Genomic DNA, 19,908 nt, shown 5'->3' on the forward strand with positions numbered 1-19,908 from the left:
AGCCAATGCACGTCTGGCTCATAATATAAGTTGTATAAAAATGTGAAATCTGTCACTTTGCCATTCTTATTTCAGTATGAATACAGAACATGTCAAAAAATGTTTATGCGTGTCGCTTGATTAATTTTGACCCTTTAAATCATGCTGATCTGCCCCAAACTCCAGTGCGCTTCCTGAACTGTGCTTCATTTAAGTGACTGTTGCTTGGGAGTAATTGGTGGCAGAAGCATATGAAAGGAAAAAGCTTAGGTATGTCGAGTTGGGGGGCAGAAGCAGAGCAGTGAGGATGGAAAGTTAGGATCTGTCCAGTGGAAGTAGGATGTAGAGGATCTGTTGCAAAGTCTGTTGTCTCATTGTTGAGTGAGTTGAGTGTAAGAGTGTGAGAAAAATAGTGAAGGAAGTGTCAGATGAGGCAGTGAAGTCTAGTCAGTGGATTTGATTACATTTGATTTGTGTAGTGCGCTATAGGCCCCTGTGGTGCGAGGCCCATAACATTTGGCTTTTTTTTTCTTAACATTACTTTTACTCTTTTGATTTCAGGCAAAACCGAGGTAATTGTTTTCGGCCCTAAACCTCAGAGAATCGCTATCTAACCTATTGATGGCTTTGCATTAGCCTATAATTGCACTGTGAGGGACCCAGAGGTGTCAAAAGTATTCTCATTCATTACCCAAGTGAAACTATAGATACTAAAGTTTAAAAAGACTCCTGTTGAAGTATCAACTCAAGCTTTTTACTCAAGTAGAAGTATAAAAGTACTGGCTTCAAAACGACTAATCTCCAGATCTTTGGCTGCAAGAAAACCCTTAAACTTCAGTAACTCGAGCTGTGTTTTAGCATTCTGACTGGAGTCTTTACCTTGCTAAAAGTGGAACCTGCAGTCTCAATTCTCTCTTTCCTCAATGATTTACCTGTTCTCTACACATCCTTCCTTCAAATCCATCCAATGTCCCACGCCCTACAGATGGAAAAACAGACCGACCGCTGATGCTACCACCAAACTTTAACAAGGGGATGATTTTTCTGAGGGTGACTTTAACTTTATGACCATGTGTTTAGGGCCTCTCTGGTGTCTTTTTGGAGACTTCACGGGCTTTTGTTGGATTTTCATCCTTAAAGCCCAGCTTTGTGGCGTGTCCAACGGCAGAGCTGTTGTCTTTGTTACCTTTCATTAAGTCTCTCATTTGGAAATAGACTTTTTTTGGTGGTTTGCCTTAGCTATGGAGCTTTATGGCACCATATTATTTCTATGTCCTTGTAATGAATTTAAGGAGATGGGAGAATATCAATAATTTCTGATATCTTTCCATTAACCCAACTCATGAGTTTCATGATGCAGCAAATGTTGTCCTTGTAAACTCACAAAAACATTAGAAGTCACCATCACTGGTAATCAGTGAGAGCCTTTAACTTGTTTCCTTCCTGTGGTCCTATTAAGAAATAAAGGGACACCTCTTGCATGTCCTGTAGACACCAATTCTTCGAGATGCTGAAAATGTAAGCAATGTTTTACATACTAAAAGCGGTGGGATGTAAAGTGGCAGAAATGGTTTACTGTTGCTTTTCCACCACCATTTAAAATATCCAGAAACCCTCATTCTGGTGTTCTCCTTTATAACAGAAGATGGCGCCTGTTTGACGTGGTCGTTTTTATTTATTCATGTTTTTATTTATTTTTTTTATCGCACCACTCGAGCTGGGTCAAGCAACTAAGCAACGTTTTCGGAGACAGCGGAAGAAATCTGGCTGTAAACGCAATGATTAAGTGCAGAGCCAAGACTCCCACTGCGGTGAACAGGCTGGGAGTATTTGGATGTCAGACTCTGGACAGGCGTGGCAGTGGGTTGGTCCGCGCGCACTGAGCGATGAAAAAAAAAATGTAAAAAAAACCAGGGTCCATTGAACTGGTATCAGTAGAGGCCCGGAAACAGTCTGACAAAGGAGGGCTCGACACGCAATACCAGCACTCGCATATTTGTTTTAATTGACCTAATCTGCTCCCCCCTGAGCTCGGATTAGGGTGGTGGGTGTGCCGCACCCACTCAGCGGTCCCGGTCCTGAGGATGCACTGAGGTGAGTACACACTGCCGCTTTTTCAGTTTAGTTGTATCTAGACATTGATGGTGAGAGGACAGGGCGTTGTACGGGGTCCTCCCTGTCGCGTGCATGAGCGGTGTGTGCGCATTTCACCTATGATGTCTGATAAGAGGCCGCTTGTTTACGGGGCTGGTCGGGCGCTCCCTGCTATGTTTTCACGGGTAGACTCAAATATATTCTTGTAAAAAGATCTAAAAAAAAAAAAAAAAAGGAATAGGCAAACGCTGCTCGGTGAGCTCGTGCGCACCTTGTGCCGCGCGTGCTTCCACGGGCTATTTGAAATAGAGACATACTCGATGCATTCAGTAGGTCTCGTGTATTTGTGTTGTAGCTGCTGACAGTGAGCCAGTCTGTGTGTGATGTCAGCGCCTCTCCCGTGCTCGTGGTGGTTATTTGCTGTTTTTCCGCCGGCTCGGACTGTCATTGTTTCTGTATCATCACGCGGGACACAACACGTGCCTTCATCTGATGCGAATATGGTGGTTTTTAATGCTTTTGCTCGTTACTTTTAACGGAGCACAGCCCCGCAGTGTTGAGATGTAGCCGCTGGCTTCTGTGTTCTGCGGGAAGCCATTACTGGATCCTCCGCTCTGCTGGTGCTGATGCTGCAGCGCGCGTGAGTGTTGCTAAGGAGCCAAGCCGCGCACGAGGAGGGACGGAGGAAGCACAAATAAATAAAATAAGCAGAAAACCATATTGTGCGTTTACATTGAAATATGAAGATGTGGGGTCTGCTGCACTAGCTGATGTGAACACTAGAGCTCATCTTTTCCCGCGTGACTTTGCATATTACCTCCTCTGGTGCAGGGCTTTGCATCTTTTTCTTATCTTTTTATTCTTATATAATTTTTCTTTCTTTATTTACTGCAACACAATGGCCACACAGACCAGAACATATCATTTGAACAATAGAATCAGTGGAATTATTCTAATAAATATTTGATGTCAGTGTTGTATTAAGATGAGTATGAAACACTGACCGGAAGACACATTAAAACATATGAAAACAGTCTGAAATTTGCAGTTTGTTACAGTTCTTGCTATCATTCCGCACCGACCATATACAGTAGTTAATGACAAGAAACAGCTCTACTATAAATGGACTAAGTCAGTCACCTATGGATTCACCTGCTTTAAATACTTTTCTTTTGATAGTGTTTTTTATGTACTTTGTCAAGATGGAAGAAGCCAGTTCTCCCGTTGAAGAGTAGAAAGAGGGACCAGAATGGATTTCTGCAGAGATGAAGTACTGACAAACATCAAATGTTGCATTAATGTTTAAATTTATCAGTTGACATGACATGCATTTCTGTATTAAGCTAATGAGTCCATTTATATACGGATCAGTTACAGCAAACTTGTTTATAAATGGTTTAGTTCTGTAAAAATGCAGCTGCTTTTAAATCACACTGGGTGCAATCCAGATGTACACTTGAGCCTCCAGCAAGGACTTTCTCACTTAAACTTTGTGACAGGCTGTGTAAACAAGATGTATAGTTGATTATCAGACTTATTATTATCAGTATTTTGCAGCTAAGTTTCATGTATTTGGGTGAGTTCAGTCGGTTAAACTCAAATGATTTGTCCAAGATTACCTTGAAAACTTAAAAGGTTTGTTGTGTTTAACAGAGCCAGGCTGGATTCATGGGCTTGCTGTTGTGGCATTACAGCCTGATCTAAATGTAATTATATGAAACTGTTAGGAAATTAGACACAGGTCTTTTGTATGCGTTTTGATCAACTTCTAAAGTGATGTACATCATTGTGTTTTTGAATATAGAAAGGTACTTATCTCCTCTGTAATGTGTTTTTAGCATGTCACTGTATCTACCTAAACCTATAAGGTGGGTTTTAATAACTTAACCTAACCAAAAAGTACATATGTGGGGTAGTAGTCCAAGCCAGGAGACAAACCTGGGTTTTCTTGATGAAGCATCACTCCACCACCGCTCCGGCCTGCTGGTTTCTGTTTCTCCTTAAAATTAGGAGCTTCCATGTATTATTTCTTTACATGTCTGCAGGCATGTAGAGACAAGACAATTTGTGTTCAAGAGCACAAGTTAAACAATGACATTTTGTAACTGTTGAACATCAACCAAGTAAAAGCGGAAGCAAAGAAAATCAATCCCGAGCAGCTCAGGAATTGGTACCCACATCTGCTGCTGTTGGATGTTAAAGCTCACACACATAGCAGCACAACCACTCAGTCACTACAAAGATGCCACATACCTGAAACAAGCTTTATTTCTGTTGTTTAACTATGACATCTAGCAACAGAACAATTAGCCTTTTTTGGTCTGATCTGGAAAAAAAAACCTCTTAGACTTAAAAGCATGCAGTAAAAATCCTGATACTGAAATTCAGATCTCTCTCTTTTGCTGCGTAGCAGGATTCCGGCTCTGGGGGAAGAGCATGATGGCAGGAAATCAGCTGCATTACCTCTTAAGCTTTTATGAAAGCAAAGTAAAGCGATGATGCTGCATGATCAGCTCTCACAGCATGACTGAAGATAAATGGGGAGACAATGATGGAAGGCCAGCAGCCTGAGCACCACATCTAGTCATTAGGACCCTCCCAGAGGCACTGTGAACTACAATCTATTGAAGGAGAGGGAGAATTAGAGCTGCTGCTTTAATTTGAGCTTGTGTAAACCAACTGCTGCTTAAAGTACATGAAATCCATTTGAATCCATTAGTGTTTATTGCACAAATTCTTAGGGGAAAAAAGGTCAAAATTGTCAATTGTAGATGTTTTAAGAGTTTAAATTTGTCAGAGAAACGCTGATTTCATTAACATGTTTTGCAGCTTTTTGGGCAGCTGATATACCACTTCAGTGTTCCTGAGCCCAGACATGCTGACGTTGTCGGGTTAAAGTGCGCAGTTTATCCAGAAACTCCATTAAAGGTTTAGTCATCTGCCAAAGTTCTACATTTGGAATGCAGGGAGATCTAGTAATGTGCGTGGTTCTGATCCAGCTTTCTCCCGAGTGTTTGTCTTCTAAAAGCCTGCCCTGACAGGTGGACACATGAAGGATGGACCTGACAGTGCATGTCAGTTGAGCTTACACAAATCGTTGTCACAGTGACGCTACTAATCAAGTAAGCCATTCAGTCAGTTAGTGGGATGAAGCAGAGGGAGGGTGTGGTGTGTTTGGGACCTTATCTGGTGCCTGCAGCACAGTTAGTGTGTCGGTGTGTGTGTGTTTCTGTGCACTGGGGAGGGGCCAGCTCTTCACTGGAGCTTCTTACGGTAACACTTAACTCTTTCTTCATTTACCAAGCTGTATCAGCTTGCTAACTTCCTGTGAGCGGTTCTGATGCTGCTGCATGCATGTGAGGTCCTAATTCCTATCCCTGCATTCTCTAAAGCTTTGCACTTCCACCAGCCAAGAATCTGAGGGATCCTTGATGTGAGGGTAGGTTTTCATCTTTACGTTGCATTTGAAAAATACCTACATATGAAGGCTTATTGTGCGGTCCAACATACTGTTTATGTTGTTCTTCCACATAAGAAACTCTCCTTGACATGTCAGTACAAATGCAAAGACAGTTAGGGTTGATCTGCATTATACTCAAGGGAGAATTTAGATTTATTGGGCAATATTTGATATTTAATATTGGATCACTTTTGAGTTACTAACTCTTTCCATGATGAGCTCTGATGCGCCCTTGGAAGCCAAGACTTAGGTGGAGTCTCCTTCCATTTGCACATTTACTTGCATTTCTTAGGATAAACAATGATGGCAGTGTCTTCTTGATCAGAGAAGGATTACGACTTCAGCAGCTTATGGTTTATATATTCAGGAGAGTTTTCAGATCATACATTCATATCACAAGCTTTTCAGGGCGTGTTTTTAACCCAAAGTGGAGCATTTGTAGTCACATGTTACAGTAAAGTGAAGCTGCATGTGTGAGGGATTGGGTCCTGTGAAAAGTAGGTAAGGTTTTTAGAACAAGCATGTTCAGCCACACCTTCGTCCCTCTGTAAATATCAAGGATGGGAAGTGTGTGTGAGTGGTGACAAACTATATTCTAATTTGTTGTTATTTACACTCCAACCAGTGACTAATTGAATAATCAGGGAATTTTACATCCATCCTATCAGACTGCTGACCGTTGTGTGGTGCTTGTCAGCCCTTCTTCAAACATTTGTACTGTTTCTTTATTGTATCTTTTTTCTTTCAGTCCTCCTTCTGGTTGTAAGAGACCCACAGCAAAACAGAAGATGAGCAAATCACCCACCCCAAAGGGCACCCCGGTGCAGCGCAGCCCCAGTGATGGGGTCCCCGAGGTCATCCAATCTCCCCAGCACTCCACCCCTGGCTCCGGCCCGCAGCATAAGAAACGCATCTCCAGTCTCCTCCAGAGTCCAGTGAGTTGGCTGTTTGTGTCTGTGATTGATTGTTTTTCCTTTTTCTTTGCATCTGTCCTCTCTAGATGGGATTATCTCCTCACAGCAGAATAAATCTGTACTGAAATGCCACTTGATAGCTCGGGTTGGAGCTGGTGGTGCTGAGTGCATGTGTCCCTGTGAGAATGTCAGGGCAACAGTGAAGCCTCATGATGCTCATTAAATTTCATATGAAGTGAAGAGGTCGAACATGAAGGGAAAGCAATGATGGAAAGAGGCTGAGTCATTGAATATGTTTACTCACCATCACCCCTGTTGTGTATCAGTATTTTCTAACACATACACTGGGCTCTCCTTAATTTTTTGCCCTTCATGCATGTTTGAAACTATTCTGACGAGGTTTAGAGTAAATTAGCTGTCTAAATCCTGTACTCTAATGTTAAAAACTGAAGATTTTCTCTGTTGTCTGTGATTAGATTTTGTTGTGATGGTACAGGGATGTCTGATCTGTTTTCATGTGCAGTCATTCAGAGAAGAGCTGGATGTGCTGATCCAGGAACAGATGAAGAAAGGTGGCAGCTCATCCAACCTCTGGGCACTGAGACAGCTCGCTGATTTCATGGCGTCTCATGGCTCTCCGGCCTCTCTGCCAGTCTCGCCTTCCAGTATGTGTTAAATTCTTTGAAGAAACCTTCATTATATTACATATGATTTAAAAATGCCATCATTCAGTTGAAACTCTGTTAGCCTCATATACACACACAAGGTTTGTCATCATCCTTTTTTTTATTGCTTTTATTATGATTATTATGATTATGATTATTATTATTATTATTATTATTCATGATAAGTTGCTGAGTTCCAGTGCCAGTACCAACAATTCTATCATTAACTGTATGTAAAGCAGCTGTTAATTTGATGTGTTGTGGGCTCCTTTGGTAATGGCAAAAAGAGGCTGGGACTTCACACTGTTCAGTCAATAATCTCCTCCTCACGCACAGACAGTACAAATTACATTGTAAATATTATCTATGTGTTGCCTTTTTTGTCTGTATTTTCTTTTTACTTATTTAATTTTTTGTCACAAGTGGCTGCAAACCATTTCCCCAAAGGGTCCATTACCAACTGATAGTTTTAGGACGCATATTTGTCCACAGGGGGTTTCAACCTGCTGCAAACTGTCATTTGCTCAGATGAAATAAACAGTTTAAATGTGTGAAGACACACCGTGAGGTTTGAAAACACTGATCGTTCCTCATGATCTCAGTGTAACTCAGCTTGTCTGTATAAAACGCAGCAGTAGTCCTGCTGCTGCACACGTTTTCTGGATGTGCATTTTTTTTCTCTTTTGTATCCACTTACAACACTTACAGTACATTAAATCTTCATAATTTCCCTCTGTGCCCACAGCCAGTTCATTGGTCTGGTGAAAATGTAATTGTTTGATGCTTACCTGACACAGGTGTAACATTAAGGAATAGCTGTATTCTATATAAAAATCTGAACTTAGGAGTCTGCGTATTTTTCACCTAAAAGAAGGAACAAACAAACTACAACATGGCTTGAAGTATCCATGTTATCATGAAGCAGAGGGAGTTCATTTTTACTTGGATGAAAAGTGGTACAAGTACAATGAAAGTAGAAGAAATATTTTCCCGCTTATAAAATAAAAAAGAAAGTGTCATCTGTCTTATATCTATGTATTTCTCATCTCCATCTGGTTCACAGACATGATGATGGTGACGCCCATCAACGACCTGCATGGATGGGAGCCTGGCAGCATGGTGAAGGGGGAGAGGTTGATGCGCTGCAAGCTGGCCAGCACCCACCGGCTGTTCGACCTCTTCGGTTGGGCCCAGCTCAGCCGAACCTGTCTCACAGTTAGTTTTAAAACCATTTCACATTTCGTTCAAGCCTTTATTTATTTTTTAGATCAAAATATATAATTAGAAGGCTACCAAATACACCTCAACTAACTGTTAGTGCTCAAAAGGATATCAGCTCTGGTCAGCTTGTTTGTATATTAATTCTGGGGTAAAAGGGGTTTGTTCCAAATATGAATAGAAGATAATGGTTGTTCTAATAAGATTAGCACAATACCTTTAATCTGTGGTCACATGATTGAATCTACACTGCACATGCTGTTATGGCTTCTTAGTAGTGTCACTCCTCCTTCCTGCCAGCTGCGTGTAAGTAAAGAACAAGAACACTTCCTGGTGCTTCCAGACGGCCTGACGTATAGTGAGGTGACTGGATCCAGTCTGGTGAGTCACAATATGAGTTGAATACACATAGTTTGACTGTGTTGGCTGCAATGTTATTGGTACAATGCAAACTTAGATTATTTTGCAATCAAATGCACCAAATACTTTCTATTAAATGCTGGAACCATAAAAACTGATTTTTTTCTACAAATAGACATAAAGTGGACATAGTATGATGATCTCCAGGGATTAAGTCTTAATGTTGGGTACCTCGAGATCAGCTTTGCGCACTTCATAAATCTTCATAAATAAATAAAGTAGTTTGTCATTTCTCCTGGGAGAAGCCAACTCCGGAGAAAGAGAGGATCAGGCAGAAGTGTTCTCCGGCTGATCGAAGTCCTGGAGGCTTGTCGAGGGGGCTGAAAAGGGGATGACTGTGACTCATGAACGTTGAGAAACTTTGATAAACGCCCTACGTTTTCAAACTTGACAACACATGAGATCCAGCTTTACCTGTTCGAGCCAGAATCGGATTTGAAATATCAAAGTGAGCAACATTACGAACTGTCACAACGAAGTTTGCAGCAAGACATCTCTGTTTGTTACCTGCTTGTGGGAGTAACTGTTTCTGAGCAGTTTTACGGTTCAGTTCAGTTCAGTTATCTTGTGTATGAATTTATTTACACCCTTTTCACTGGGTGAAACTGTGATTTTTGTCCTAAAATCCTTCATAAAGCCAACACAACACAGACATTTGAAATCGCTTCACTCATCACTTGCAGTTCAGACTTGTGTCTTTTTCTTGTTTGAACAGCTTTTACTTTTATCTTTAGTCTGCAAAGCCAGTGTTGTACTTGAAACTGTCAAATTCAAACTTTTTCCCGACTGTGTTTCTGGCCTGAAAGGACAAACCGCATCCACTGATGCAAGATTGCTGGTTCCTTGGGGCAGTTGAAAAGGGTCGACTTCAACCTCACAACCAAAAACACATTTTCTTGAGGTTGCCCCTGATACAAAAACAAAGTACCGTGCTCTTAAAAGTACTAGAGGATGACTTATTCCTTGTTGCGGAATAACATCTGCTTTTGAAATCGTTGCAGGGGATACCATGCGCTATCTAGCTCCCATTGGGTGCACGCTGCACAAAAAGAAATCCTGCCTTTCACTCACTGTGATGTGTGAGTTGTAGAAAGAAATTCTTGCAAACAAGAGTGCAGAACTACTGGAAAAAATTAGTTCCATCTCCATAAATATACTAAAACATGCATATGCCTCTTTTTTGAGCTTTGGGTGACATTTAATGGGATAGCACATTATTTTAACACTGCAGATCAGCCAGAAAATGTGGAAAATAATGTAGTGGGACCTTTGATATTTATTATTTATCGTTATTATTTATTCATCTATACCTGATATCAGCTGCATCATCATAATACTCAACAATTCATCCAGGTTTTAATATGAAAAAAGCTGCAGGTACAACTCAGTGTTCAGTTGGCTAAACCTGCTTTTATTCATGTTATAAATCTTCCATTGGATTAATGCTGCTAAAAGAATGTTACAGAATTTGGACTTTACTCACCACACATCAGATGTGTCAGAAGGTTCAAGTTTAGTCAAACCAGGGTTACGTCATATGGAAGCTGTGATGCTGATGGTGCTTTGCCCTTTCATAGGTGAAGGTGAATATCCTTGGTGAGGTGGTGGAGAAGGGCAGCACCAACCTCAGAGTGGACTCTGAGAAGTTCAGCCTGCACTCTGCCATCTACTCGGCGCGACCTGATGTCCGTTGCTTGTTTCACCTCCAGACGCCGGCTACAGCAGCGGTGAGTCAGCGTGGAATTACCACACAGTCATCTTCGCCCTGTCTGTTTGTCATGTTCCTTTGAATTAAACATTTTAAATCAGTGGTGATTGACACCATCGTCTACACACATACTGTGAGCACGTGCCTCTTATATTACCTTCCAAAGCTCACAGCCATCTTACCCCAGGTTTCAGCTATGAAGTGTGGCCTCCTGCCTCTGTCCCACGAGTCTCTGCTGGTTGGTGATGTGGCCTATTATGACTATAATGGAGTCATGGAGGAGGAGGAGGACAGAGTGGATCTGCAGAAGAGCTTAGGCCCCACCTGTAAGGTGAGCAGACCTCGGGAGACCAGACTTAATGCAGCATTAGTTCAGCTGTTGTTGCTCCTGTGCCGCCCACATGGGACTGAGATTTAAGAATGAATAGAGAGAAGACACAAGGTGAAGTGACTTTACACTGGATTAGATATTCAAGCTGGTGCTGCTCCTCACAGCTGAGTAGGTAATGTTGACTTTTTTACCTCCCAGGTTCTGGTGCTGAGGAATCACGGCATTGTGGCTCTTGGGGAATCTGTGGAGGAGGCCTTCTACACCATCTACCACATCCAGGCAGCCTGCCAGATCCAGGTAGCACACAAGCACAATCAATCACTGCTATACTGAAAAGCAGCTGCCAGGCCAGAGACAGAATGATGCCAGTGAGTGTGTGGGTGTGTGGGCAGTGCAGGTGCATCAGTTTTACACCTGAGCACTTGCCCTTCTCTTGGTACCCTTGCACTGTTATTCAGCCAGCAGCTCTGCACTGCAGTACTAAACACTACAGTGGTATCATGAGCCAAAAAACACACTGCAGGAGCAGCAATGGCCTGCAGGGAAGCAGATATGTGACATACTGTGAGGTTATATTGTTATAATATTTGTGTAAGATGCTGTGCTTGTATTAATGTAAACAGGGTGTGTGAAGCAGGCTGGAAAAAAGAGCTGAACAGACTGTTTTTAGCTGAATTAAAGCTGTATGTGGATGTTTTCGTTAGGTGTCCGCCTTGTGTTGCGCCGGTGGGGAACAGAACCTGATACTGCTGGACCGCACCATCCATAAACCCAATCCGGCCGGCACCGTCGGCTGGGCTGGCTCCACCTTCGGACCCCTGCATAAGAGCCGCATCGGGGAGCACGAGTTTGAAGCCCTCATGAGGACTCTGGATAACCTGGTAAGCAACAGTTAAACTGCAGCCATGTTTACACAGCGATGATCGAGGACACCTCCAGTCAATTTTTATTGGAGGAAGATTTCACTCATTTTGTAACATGAATTTCCTAAAAGTATCCCTAAAGTCTCTGAAATGAATCAGATATACTCATGAGTCTCATTCCATTGTAGAACCCAATAGCTTTGAGGCTTTACCTCTATAAGGGATTACAATTTAGGTTAGTTCAGTCCCTGCTGCCCTGGATTTAAACTTTCCTTTTTAATGTCTTGCTTGTAACCCCTCCCAAATATGTGGCAGTGGGACATTAGCGTTGCTAGATTGCTCCTTTTAAGATCTGTGCAATGAAAGAGCTGGTATGCTGTTTTACATATGTGCAGAAAGTTTGTATGCTTCATAATCAGCTCATAGTTCCTGCTGCTTCATTTTTAACACAGATGGCATGCAATGCTAAACTAATCTTCTTATAAAAGTACAGAATTATCCACATATTATTGTGCCAGCCGAGTCACTGTAGCCGCTGTGTTCTTGTTTCATGAACACATTCGTGTTTACATTTATTTGTAAAGCAGAAGCCATAAATACTGATACTAAATAGGCCAAATTGGCTTTTTGGATTGGTTCTGTAATTTGAACTTCCAGACAACCAGTCCCTGCAGAGTGATTGTTCGTTCAGCTTTATTTATTTACAAGAAAACAGTTCAGACACAATAAATCCATCACTCACAAGTTTGTGCAGCTAGTGATATGAAAACATTGCAGAACTCCATAGATGACACTTTTGGTCCCCTCGAGGACGGCTGATCTCGCCAATCTCGACACTCATACGGGAAAAAGTCCTACAGAGCATCCAGTACAGTTTTAATGGTACTGATCAAGTTCCGGAGACTTCTGAAATTCAGAATGGTCTTCATTTGTCTGATGCATGTGAACATTTGCTTGTTAAAACCACCTCCGTCATCCATTCCTCATCACTTGAGCACAGCAGAAGCACTTTAGAAAAATTCTGCTATATTTCTTGTTGTTGCTTCATAAAATAAGCACTAAAGATTTTCTGTGGTTTACAAATAGAAAGCTTTTAATACACATGCTGAGTGTGCAGAATCGGGAGCTTAACACGACACATACAGCTCTCATACAGCTGTTCTGTGCTCTAAAGGTTCAAAACAGAAACAACAGTGCTGCAGGGTGAATACAGACACTTTTGGAAACGGTGCTAGTTCCTCAGAATGTCACTTACCCAGCACTGAGGTGATATTATTGTTTTATTTCAGTACTGCATTGTCATGATTCAGCTTCATGTGACACTGTGCAGCTGAAGTTGTGAAACGGATCTTCCTACTGCATGTCTACACCTTTCAAACATCTCCCTCTGGTGTTTTGTTTAGGGCTACCGTTCCGGCTACGCCTACCGTTTCCCTGTGCTGCTGGAGCGGTCGCGGACGCGGAGGGAGGTGGAGGTGCCGGCAACTGTGACAGCCTTCCATCTGTTTGATGACGACGGCCTCCACCCGTCTCTGAGGCAGCACCCGTTTGCTCAGCGCCAGCAGCAGGAAAGGACCCGATGGCTCAACACCCCCAACACCTACCAGAAAGTCAGTCAGGAGCAAGCGAGCCCGGGACACCAGCGCACCACTGTGAGAATCTGCGGATGAGTCTGAACAATCAGTCCTAAACACACTGACCAACATGCATCTTCTCTACTAACTGTGCAGTGCTACATCAGCACAGTCACTGTTCTATAATCAAATGTGGCCACTGTGTCCGTTTGAATGTTGAGGCATAAAAGAAAATGATGGAGCGCTGCAGAGGTGAAGGATCAGAACATGGAGTGAGATTAAAGTGTTTTCCTCTGTGACTGACTTTAGGATGACGGTCAGAGGAGAAATCCAGTGTATTTGGTGTGCTATAACCAGAACTGTTTCTACATCTAAAATCAACTGATTTCCTGCAGATTCATATGCAGGCTGATCCATTTATATTTCTCTTGAAAGCTTATAGAAGAGATCAGTCCCTCCCACGTCCTTTTCCTCCTCTTTTCTGCATTGCAGGGGAAAGCCCACCAGGTCTGTGATGACTAATACAGAGCAGACTCTGCCCTCTGGTGGCCAAACATGCAGCACATCGAGGATTAACTCACAAGAAAACATACTTTATTAGGAAAAAAACAAGAATCAAGTTGCTATGATTCGACTGTGTCTGATTAAATCAAGCAGACAGGGTTCACTCCCATCAACTCTGCTTGTTTTTCTTCAAAAGTAGTGGAAGAAATACAGTTTTGATGTTGGTGTTTCATCCTGCAGTGGCTGAAGGCAGAAGAGGTGACACAAGCTGGCAGCACAGCCATCAAGATAGAGAACCCAAACCAGTTTGTGCCTCTTTTCACCAACCCGCAAGAGGTGATTGAGACACGAAACAAGGTAGTTCTGTCCCCCGCAGTTCCCTCCTTTGCTTTTTCCATGAAGTCACATGAATCCAACATATTAACAGAAAGGTTTTCATGTCCACAGATCCGACAGCAGAATCGTCAGGATATGAAAACAGCAGGACCGCAGTCTCAAGTCCTCGCAAGTGTCATAACAGAGGAAAGCCCTTCGGTAACCTCCTCTCTCCCTGCCGGCAGAACATTTAATCTATTCTCCCTCCTTTAAATATCAAAAGTTGTTTTGTGTGTATTCTGTGTTTCTGCTTATCCATCAGACCCCAGTGAGCCCACCCGAAGTCCCACCTGAGCCAGAACCTCCCAACCCCTTCAACCAGCTGACGGACCAGGAGCTGGAGGAGTACCGGAAGGAGGTGCAGAGGAAACAGGATGGAGGGACTAATGGTAGGCTCTGTTCAGCCTGACTCACAGCTGCTCAAATGACCTCAGCGATTCTTTTCAGCAGCTTTAATACAAAGCAAATAGAATTATTTTAAACTCTTTGGATTAGTATTACACCAGTATATTATTGTTAGACGCTCATGAACATATTGACCTGAGAGGCTGTTTGATTGTAACCCACAATCAGGTGTTTGCTGGTAAAACTAGGAGTATTTAACATAAGTACTGGGAGATGATACTTGGGCAAAATAGGGAATAGATAAAAGATTAAAGATGTTCTAAAAAAAGAAAAGAGAAACAGTAGAGTAAGAACTATCCAAATAAATTCTGTAATTTGATTATTATGATTTAACCGACCGTAGTATTTATCAATGTGTCGCTTTAGTGTCCAAACTCATCTGATAATCTTTCATCATCATGCGTAGAGATGTCTGCATATTCTTTGTAATACTGCAGAGTAAAGTCTGTCAAATGTGCCACACCTCACTCTCACTTTGACTGCTTTTCACACTTTCTTCTAACCTTTCTTAATCAATTCAGACCAAAGACTGTGTGTTCTGTTCTTCTAAAAGCTGACTGTCCTCTTAAACTGCCCACTAAAACAACTTAAAGGGTTAAACCTGCGTTTATTGTATGTTATTGATTTTGCCTTCGTGTTAAGCAACATTTTATAAAAAATCATTTTAAAAAAAGGTTTGAAAGGTACAAGCACACGTATGTCACATCTGGTCTGAATGGGTTAAGCAAACACAGTTTCACTCGTGACTGTGGTGTTAACTTCTCTGTATGGCACAAATCTAACCTCCTGCTCAGCTAAACCCACACTGTCCCTCACTTTTTGTGTGTCTGTGTGCATTTTCGTGGAAAAAGGGGAGGAGGTGGCAAATGACAAGGAGTCTACCCCTGCTACCTCCCCTACAAAGGTCCCCGAGGCCAGCCTCCCTCCTCTCTCAGGTGAGGCTTGGCAGAGCGCTGACTGTCTGCCCGGCTTGCCCTCCATGCTGCTTATCTGACCCACAGCCTGGGACTCAGTGCTGCTTCTGCCTCTGCCTCATGCCTTAAATGCTCCCTGACAGCCGTGTTACTCCTCCTCATACCCAGCAGATAGGTGCAGTTCAGAGACTGTTGATGGAATTGATTGTGGATTGTTTTGTTTTGTTTTGATCTTATTTAATATACTGATGTCTATTAATATTTACTGACAGCGAAAGCACATTCTCTACCTTGGGAATAATAGTTTCTCAAAAAAGCCAAACATAAGCGCTGTAAGCGCTCTTTAATGTTTTACAGAGCTTCAACAGCAGATGGCGCTCATGCAGTTGTAAATTGATACACAAAGTGTTTCAATGAGATTGAGGTGATTAAAATCCCCAGAAAAAAGGCTAAGAGTATGATTATTTGCTTTGTTAAATATGAAATTAACAATTTATGAAGAAATATACATAAAGGGTATCTATTCCCATCACATTCGAAATCAGAAGAGGTCCCTGTGTGTTGAATTGTAACATGATTATATTTAGTAGTATTCTTTAACGTAATAATCTCCTCTGATTATCCCAAATAAATAATTTCTCATGTATGATTTAACAGATTTGTCTGTGTCCCCAAAACGTGACAATTTTGTCATAGTTATTGATTCATGTTTTTGAAAATCCTGAGAAAAGATGCCTTGAAATTCTTTGTCAAAATAAAGCGCAAACTCTCCACAGACTGAGCGCCTCTGCATAATCCACCGCTCTATTAAAACTTTAGACTGAACTATTTAATTGGAACTACTAATGCAAACTAATGACAGAGTCACCTTGATGTTAGACACCTGGAGGAGTAATGTCCACTGTCAGCTTTTGTTGTTGTGTGTGGTTTTTGTCAGAAGACATTTTGACTTTACATAGCAGGAAAATACTGGTTAAACCATATCTCTGCTACTTCATCTAAGAAGAAGTAAAAGCTCTGGCATGCTCAGTTGTGCCAATGAGTCAGAACCACCATAGCATGCAGCTAAAATGGAATACAACTTTTATGAATAAGTCAAAATGTACAGTGAATGTGTGTCGGCTAAGTTACTGTTTGAGTTACACATATCAGCCCATCTGTCTCTGCACCCACTGTCTCTGTTGTACTCTCTTCTTCTGTGTCTGTCCTTTTCTGTGTTACTCCACACTGGTTCACAGGGTACACTTCTGGTGTTCTGCTCTTGCCGCGCTAGGATGTAAGTACAAGGAAAAAATGTGGCAGCCCACTTCTCATAAAGCAAGCATGTTCATCTGCAGTGACGTGTCGAGCATGTAGCTTTGCAGCTCCAAGCGTCTTAAGACTCTTTGTGTGCGTTTACTGAATTTTTTCTTCTTCTTTATGGTGATTCTTGCAGAAGAGGAGGCAAAGGCCGACTCTCCAACCATTCAAAATGGAGGAGAGGAGGAGAAGCAGACGACGGAGGAGCTGGAGAAAGGCATGAAGGCTCTTTCAACCAACGACACCTCCTCAGCTCCTGCTGCTCCGCTGACCAAACTGCAGGGTGGCACGCCCGAAGGTTCCCCCTCCAAGTCCCCGTCCAAGAAGAAAAAGAAGTTCAAGCCACCGTCATTCCTGAAGAAGAGCAAAAAGCAGAAAGAGAAAGCAGAGACCTGAGACGGTCACGCAGATGCATCAGACCTCGGTGGAATACTACAGTGAAATACTACATCGTGTATGACGGAGTGGACCACCCCAGATCTATTCAGCGCCATTTCAGATGTCATTCACAGGCACGGTGTATTTTACTGTACCACTGCTACTCACTGATTTTGATGTATGTGGTGATTCATCTGAAGCAGGTTAATCTGAAGCACTGGTTATCATTTTCACATACTATTTGACCCACGCGGGACATGACTCCCGAAGCTGACGCACTATTTCTGATCACTCACAGTTTCTGTCTTTTTTTCCCTCCCGCTGTGTGATCAGTCTGTTACTTCACTGCACAGGCAGTCCAACATGTTTCTCTCTAAAAGCAGACTCTGATCCTGTGCAGCTGCCACATTCGTTTCATGCATTTTCTCACCCACAACTTTGCAAGACACGGTGGAAAGCTTCCATTATTATCCATGTATAGGCACCTGACACATGTAGATTAACATTCCAGCACGTCACTTTTGTTTATCGTTATAGGCATTTATTAGTTAGCATTTGGTTGTAGTTATCAGATGTCGCAGGTATAATATGTGAGCACAAGTGCAGGACATGTAGACAAATATAGTGATAGCTTCTGATTGTGCTCTGCTGAGTGCTAGTTTTGTGTTAAACTATAAGCCTGTTGAAGAGGAACAGAAAAGCAGGGAGATCCTACTGGCTAGCAACAAAACGTGCCGCTGTGAACGCTGTTATCAAAACCAAAAAATAAAGCATAATGAATATGTTGTTTGTCAGTGCAGTCTGAAACCCAGTAACTGAGTTTACTGAAGGTAACAAACATTCCACTTTTCTCATTTTCTTTTAAAAATGTACATGTGCAAAATACCTCTCCAGTAATTTCAGTTTGAACGAGTAGCTCCTATCAAAATGCTTTTGATTTTGATTTATTTTATATATTAGAATGTATATGTGAGTGTTGCAAGGTTGCCATGTATCAGCCATTAAACATCAAGTTTGGTTTCAAATGAGATGAACATCTTGTGTCTGTCTGTCTTCCAAGACTTGATCATCATTTATAATGGCCGCCTGCAACTTTAACCAAATGTCAGTGTATCCTTGCATGCAGAATAACATTTTACATGTGCTTACACAACATTAATTTACATTCTGGATGTCTGATGGATATTTAAGTGCCATAAGAAGTGAGCTATGACATATTCTATAAATTCAGAACGGTTAAACTTACTCAAAATTGGTCATCTTGCTTAGTTTCCTTGAAGTAACACTAGAGAATTAGGCTTTTTTGTTTGTTTGTTCTTTCGGTCTTTGGCTCCCCTACAGTCCTGAAAACAAATCTCAGTGTGGGGCCTGTAAACTTACAGCCCTAAAAATGCTGTCAGAACGCTCACAGACAAATGACTGAAAAGCAAAGCGGTGTGGTATTTAAGGTCATGAAGTGCTATAACTGAGGCCATGAACACTCCAGGCAGTGTAGGCCTGGGAATGTAATATTTGATAAAAAGTTACTTAAAAATGAGTCAGAAGTACATTTTTAATGCTGACAAACTTCTCTAGTGTTGCTTTAAAAATAACCAACATTTTTAGATCATCCAGCCCGATAGGGGCCTCTGTGACCAGTGAAACCTGACAGAAGTCTGCAAAAAACAGAGAGTAGCCGACTATAGATAAATACACGTGTATATATATATGCATAACAGCAACCCAAAGCTAGACTAATGGACTATAAAGACACACTGTGTGTACATACTGTGTATGTGTGTGTCTGTCGCCTTTCAAACAAAAGTTACAACCCTGCTTCATAAAATACAAGTGTGGAGGTCCATCTATCAAGAAAAACTTTATTTGGTCAAATAGACAGGGATCCATGATGAATGATGTCTCACTCAAGTGCATCTTGCATCCAATGCATGCACTGTCAATTAAGAAGGTCTGTTAATATCTGAAGTGTGCAGGCTGCACACAGTCGATGCATGTGCAGCCTACCTTAAAGGGGCCAATGCAATGCATAAATAGCATTTTTACACTGGACAAATGTTGTTTCAAGCTCTTGATGTTGGACTGACAGGGGTGTTCTGCCTCACTAATGTCACTTGTAATATTTTGAAGAATATATCTTATCTCTTTACTTTTCACTACTTGTAAATTCTGTCAAGGGCTAGTGTGAGGTGTAATGTGAGCTGATCTGTCACATATGAAGTTACAAGGAAGGAGCTGCAATCAGTTTTTGGCAGGTGAAAAACTCAATTTTCTGTTGTAATGGTTCTTTAAAAGAATTCCAAGCTGTCCTGTGAGCTTAGATCTTTACATTATGAAGCTTATGAATGAGATCACGTAATATTTAGGCAGAAATAACATTTGAGTAACTATACCATGCCTTCAATCAGTTTTTGACAGGTGAAAACTGATTAAAAACTGCAAAACACATCAAAACACGAGAAAGCAAATGCCACGTAGGGCCCAGATCAGGTGAAAAAACAATGCAGTCACGAGGATCGTTGCAAAAGTTATCATATCTTTATTGAAAACCCACCGATAAATCATATTCATTAGTCTAATTTCCAAAGATAGGGCTACACAAAGTCATCAGACATACCAAGCACATAGAGACATGTCTACCACGTAATTGCCGTTACGTGATAAATGTTAAACTTTCAAAGACACATGACTTTGCTATAATTAGGCCTACATTATAATACAGTTGTGTGCATTTGCATATTATGACCGTTTAATTCAGAGCAAAGAAGACGGTTTTGTGCTAACTGGCTGTTGTGCGTGCTCCCGCGGTC

General features: G+C 41.8%; 1 protein-coding gene across 5 annotated transcripts; it reads left to right on the plus strand.

Annotated features, from left to right (window-relative positions):
• Nucleotides 1-1,682: 1,682 nt before the first annotated feature.
• Nucleotides 1,683-18,135, plus strand: add2 (adducin 2 (beta)). 5 transcript variants are annotated; one of them, XM_072388500.1, is made up of 16 exons: nucleotides 1,683-2,073; nucleotides 5,466-5,512; nucleotides 6,282-6,468; nucleotides 6,971-7,112; nucleotides 8,176-8,327; nucleotides 8,631-8,711; nucleotides 10,328-10,477; nucleotides 10,646-10,789; nucleotides 10,988-11,086; nucleotides 11,494-11,670; nucleotides 13,056-13,304; nucleotides 13,971-14,087; nucleotides 14,178-14,264; nucleotides 14,368-14,494; nucleotides 15,362-15,445; nucleotides 16,860-18,135. In XM_072388500.1, exons 3-16 carry the CDS (start codon nucleotides 6,322-6,324, stop codon nucleotides 17,117-17,119), a joined length of 2,016 nt encoding a protein of 671 aa, XP_072244601.1. In that variant the 5' UTR covers nucleotides 1,683-2,073; nucleotides 5,466-5,512; nucleotides 6,282-6,321; the 3' UTR covers nucleotides 17,120-18,135. The 5 variants fall into 5 exon arrangements, with proteins under 5 accessions (XP_072244601.1, XP_072244600.1, XP_072244603.1 ...); XM_072388502.1 differs by lacking the exon at nucleotides 1,683-2,073 and adding an exon at nucleotides 16,663-16,700 and having other exon boundaries at nucleotides 2,094-5,512; nucleotides 16,860-16,951; XM_072388499.1 differs by lacking the exon at nucleotides 5,466-5,512.
• The last annotated feature ends 1,773 nt before the right edge of the window (nucleotides 18,136-19,908 follow it).

The sequence above is a fragment of the Leuresthes tenuis genome, unplaced genomic scaffold, assembly GCF_036924035.1.
Source record: "Leuresthes tenuis unplaced genomic scaffold, fLeuTen1.0.hap1 SCAF_6, whole genome shotgun sequence".
In the NCBI taxonomy this organism is placed as follows: domain Eukaryota; kingdom Metazoa; phylum Chordata; class Actinopteri; order Atheriniformes; family Atherinopsidae; genus Leuresthes; species Leuresthes tenuis.

Excerpts from the sequence above, each read along its gene's own strand:
- add2 (XM_072388500.1), top strand. The coding sequence starts at position 6,322 with ATGAGCAAATCACCCACCCCAAAGGGCACCCCGGTGCAGCGCAGCCCC. Across the intron at positions 7,113-8,175 it reads TCTGCCAGTCTCGCCTTCCA|ACATGATGATGGTGACGCCC; the intron begins GTATGTGTTAAA and ends TCTGGTTCACAG. Across the intron at positions 8,712-10,327 it reads AGGTGACTGGATCCAGTCTG|GTGAAGGTGAATATCCTTGG; the intron begins GTGAGTCACAAT and ends GCCCTTTCATAG.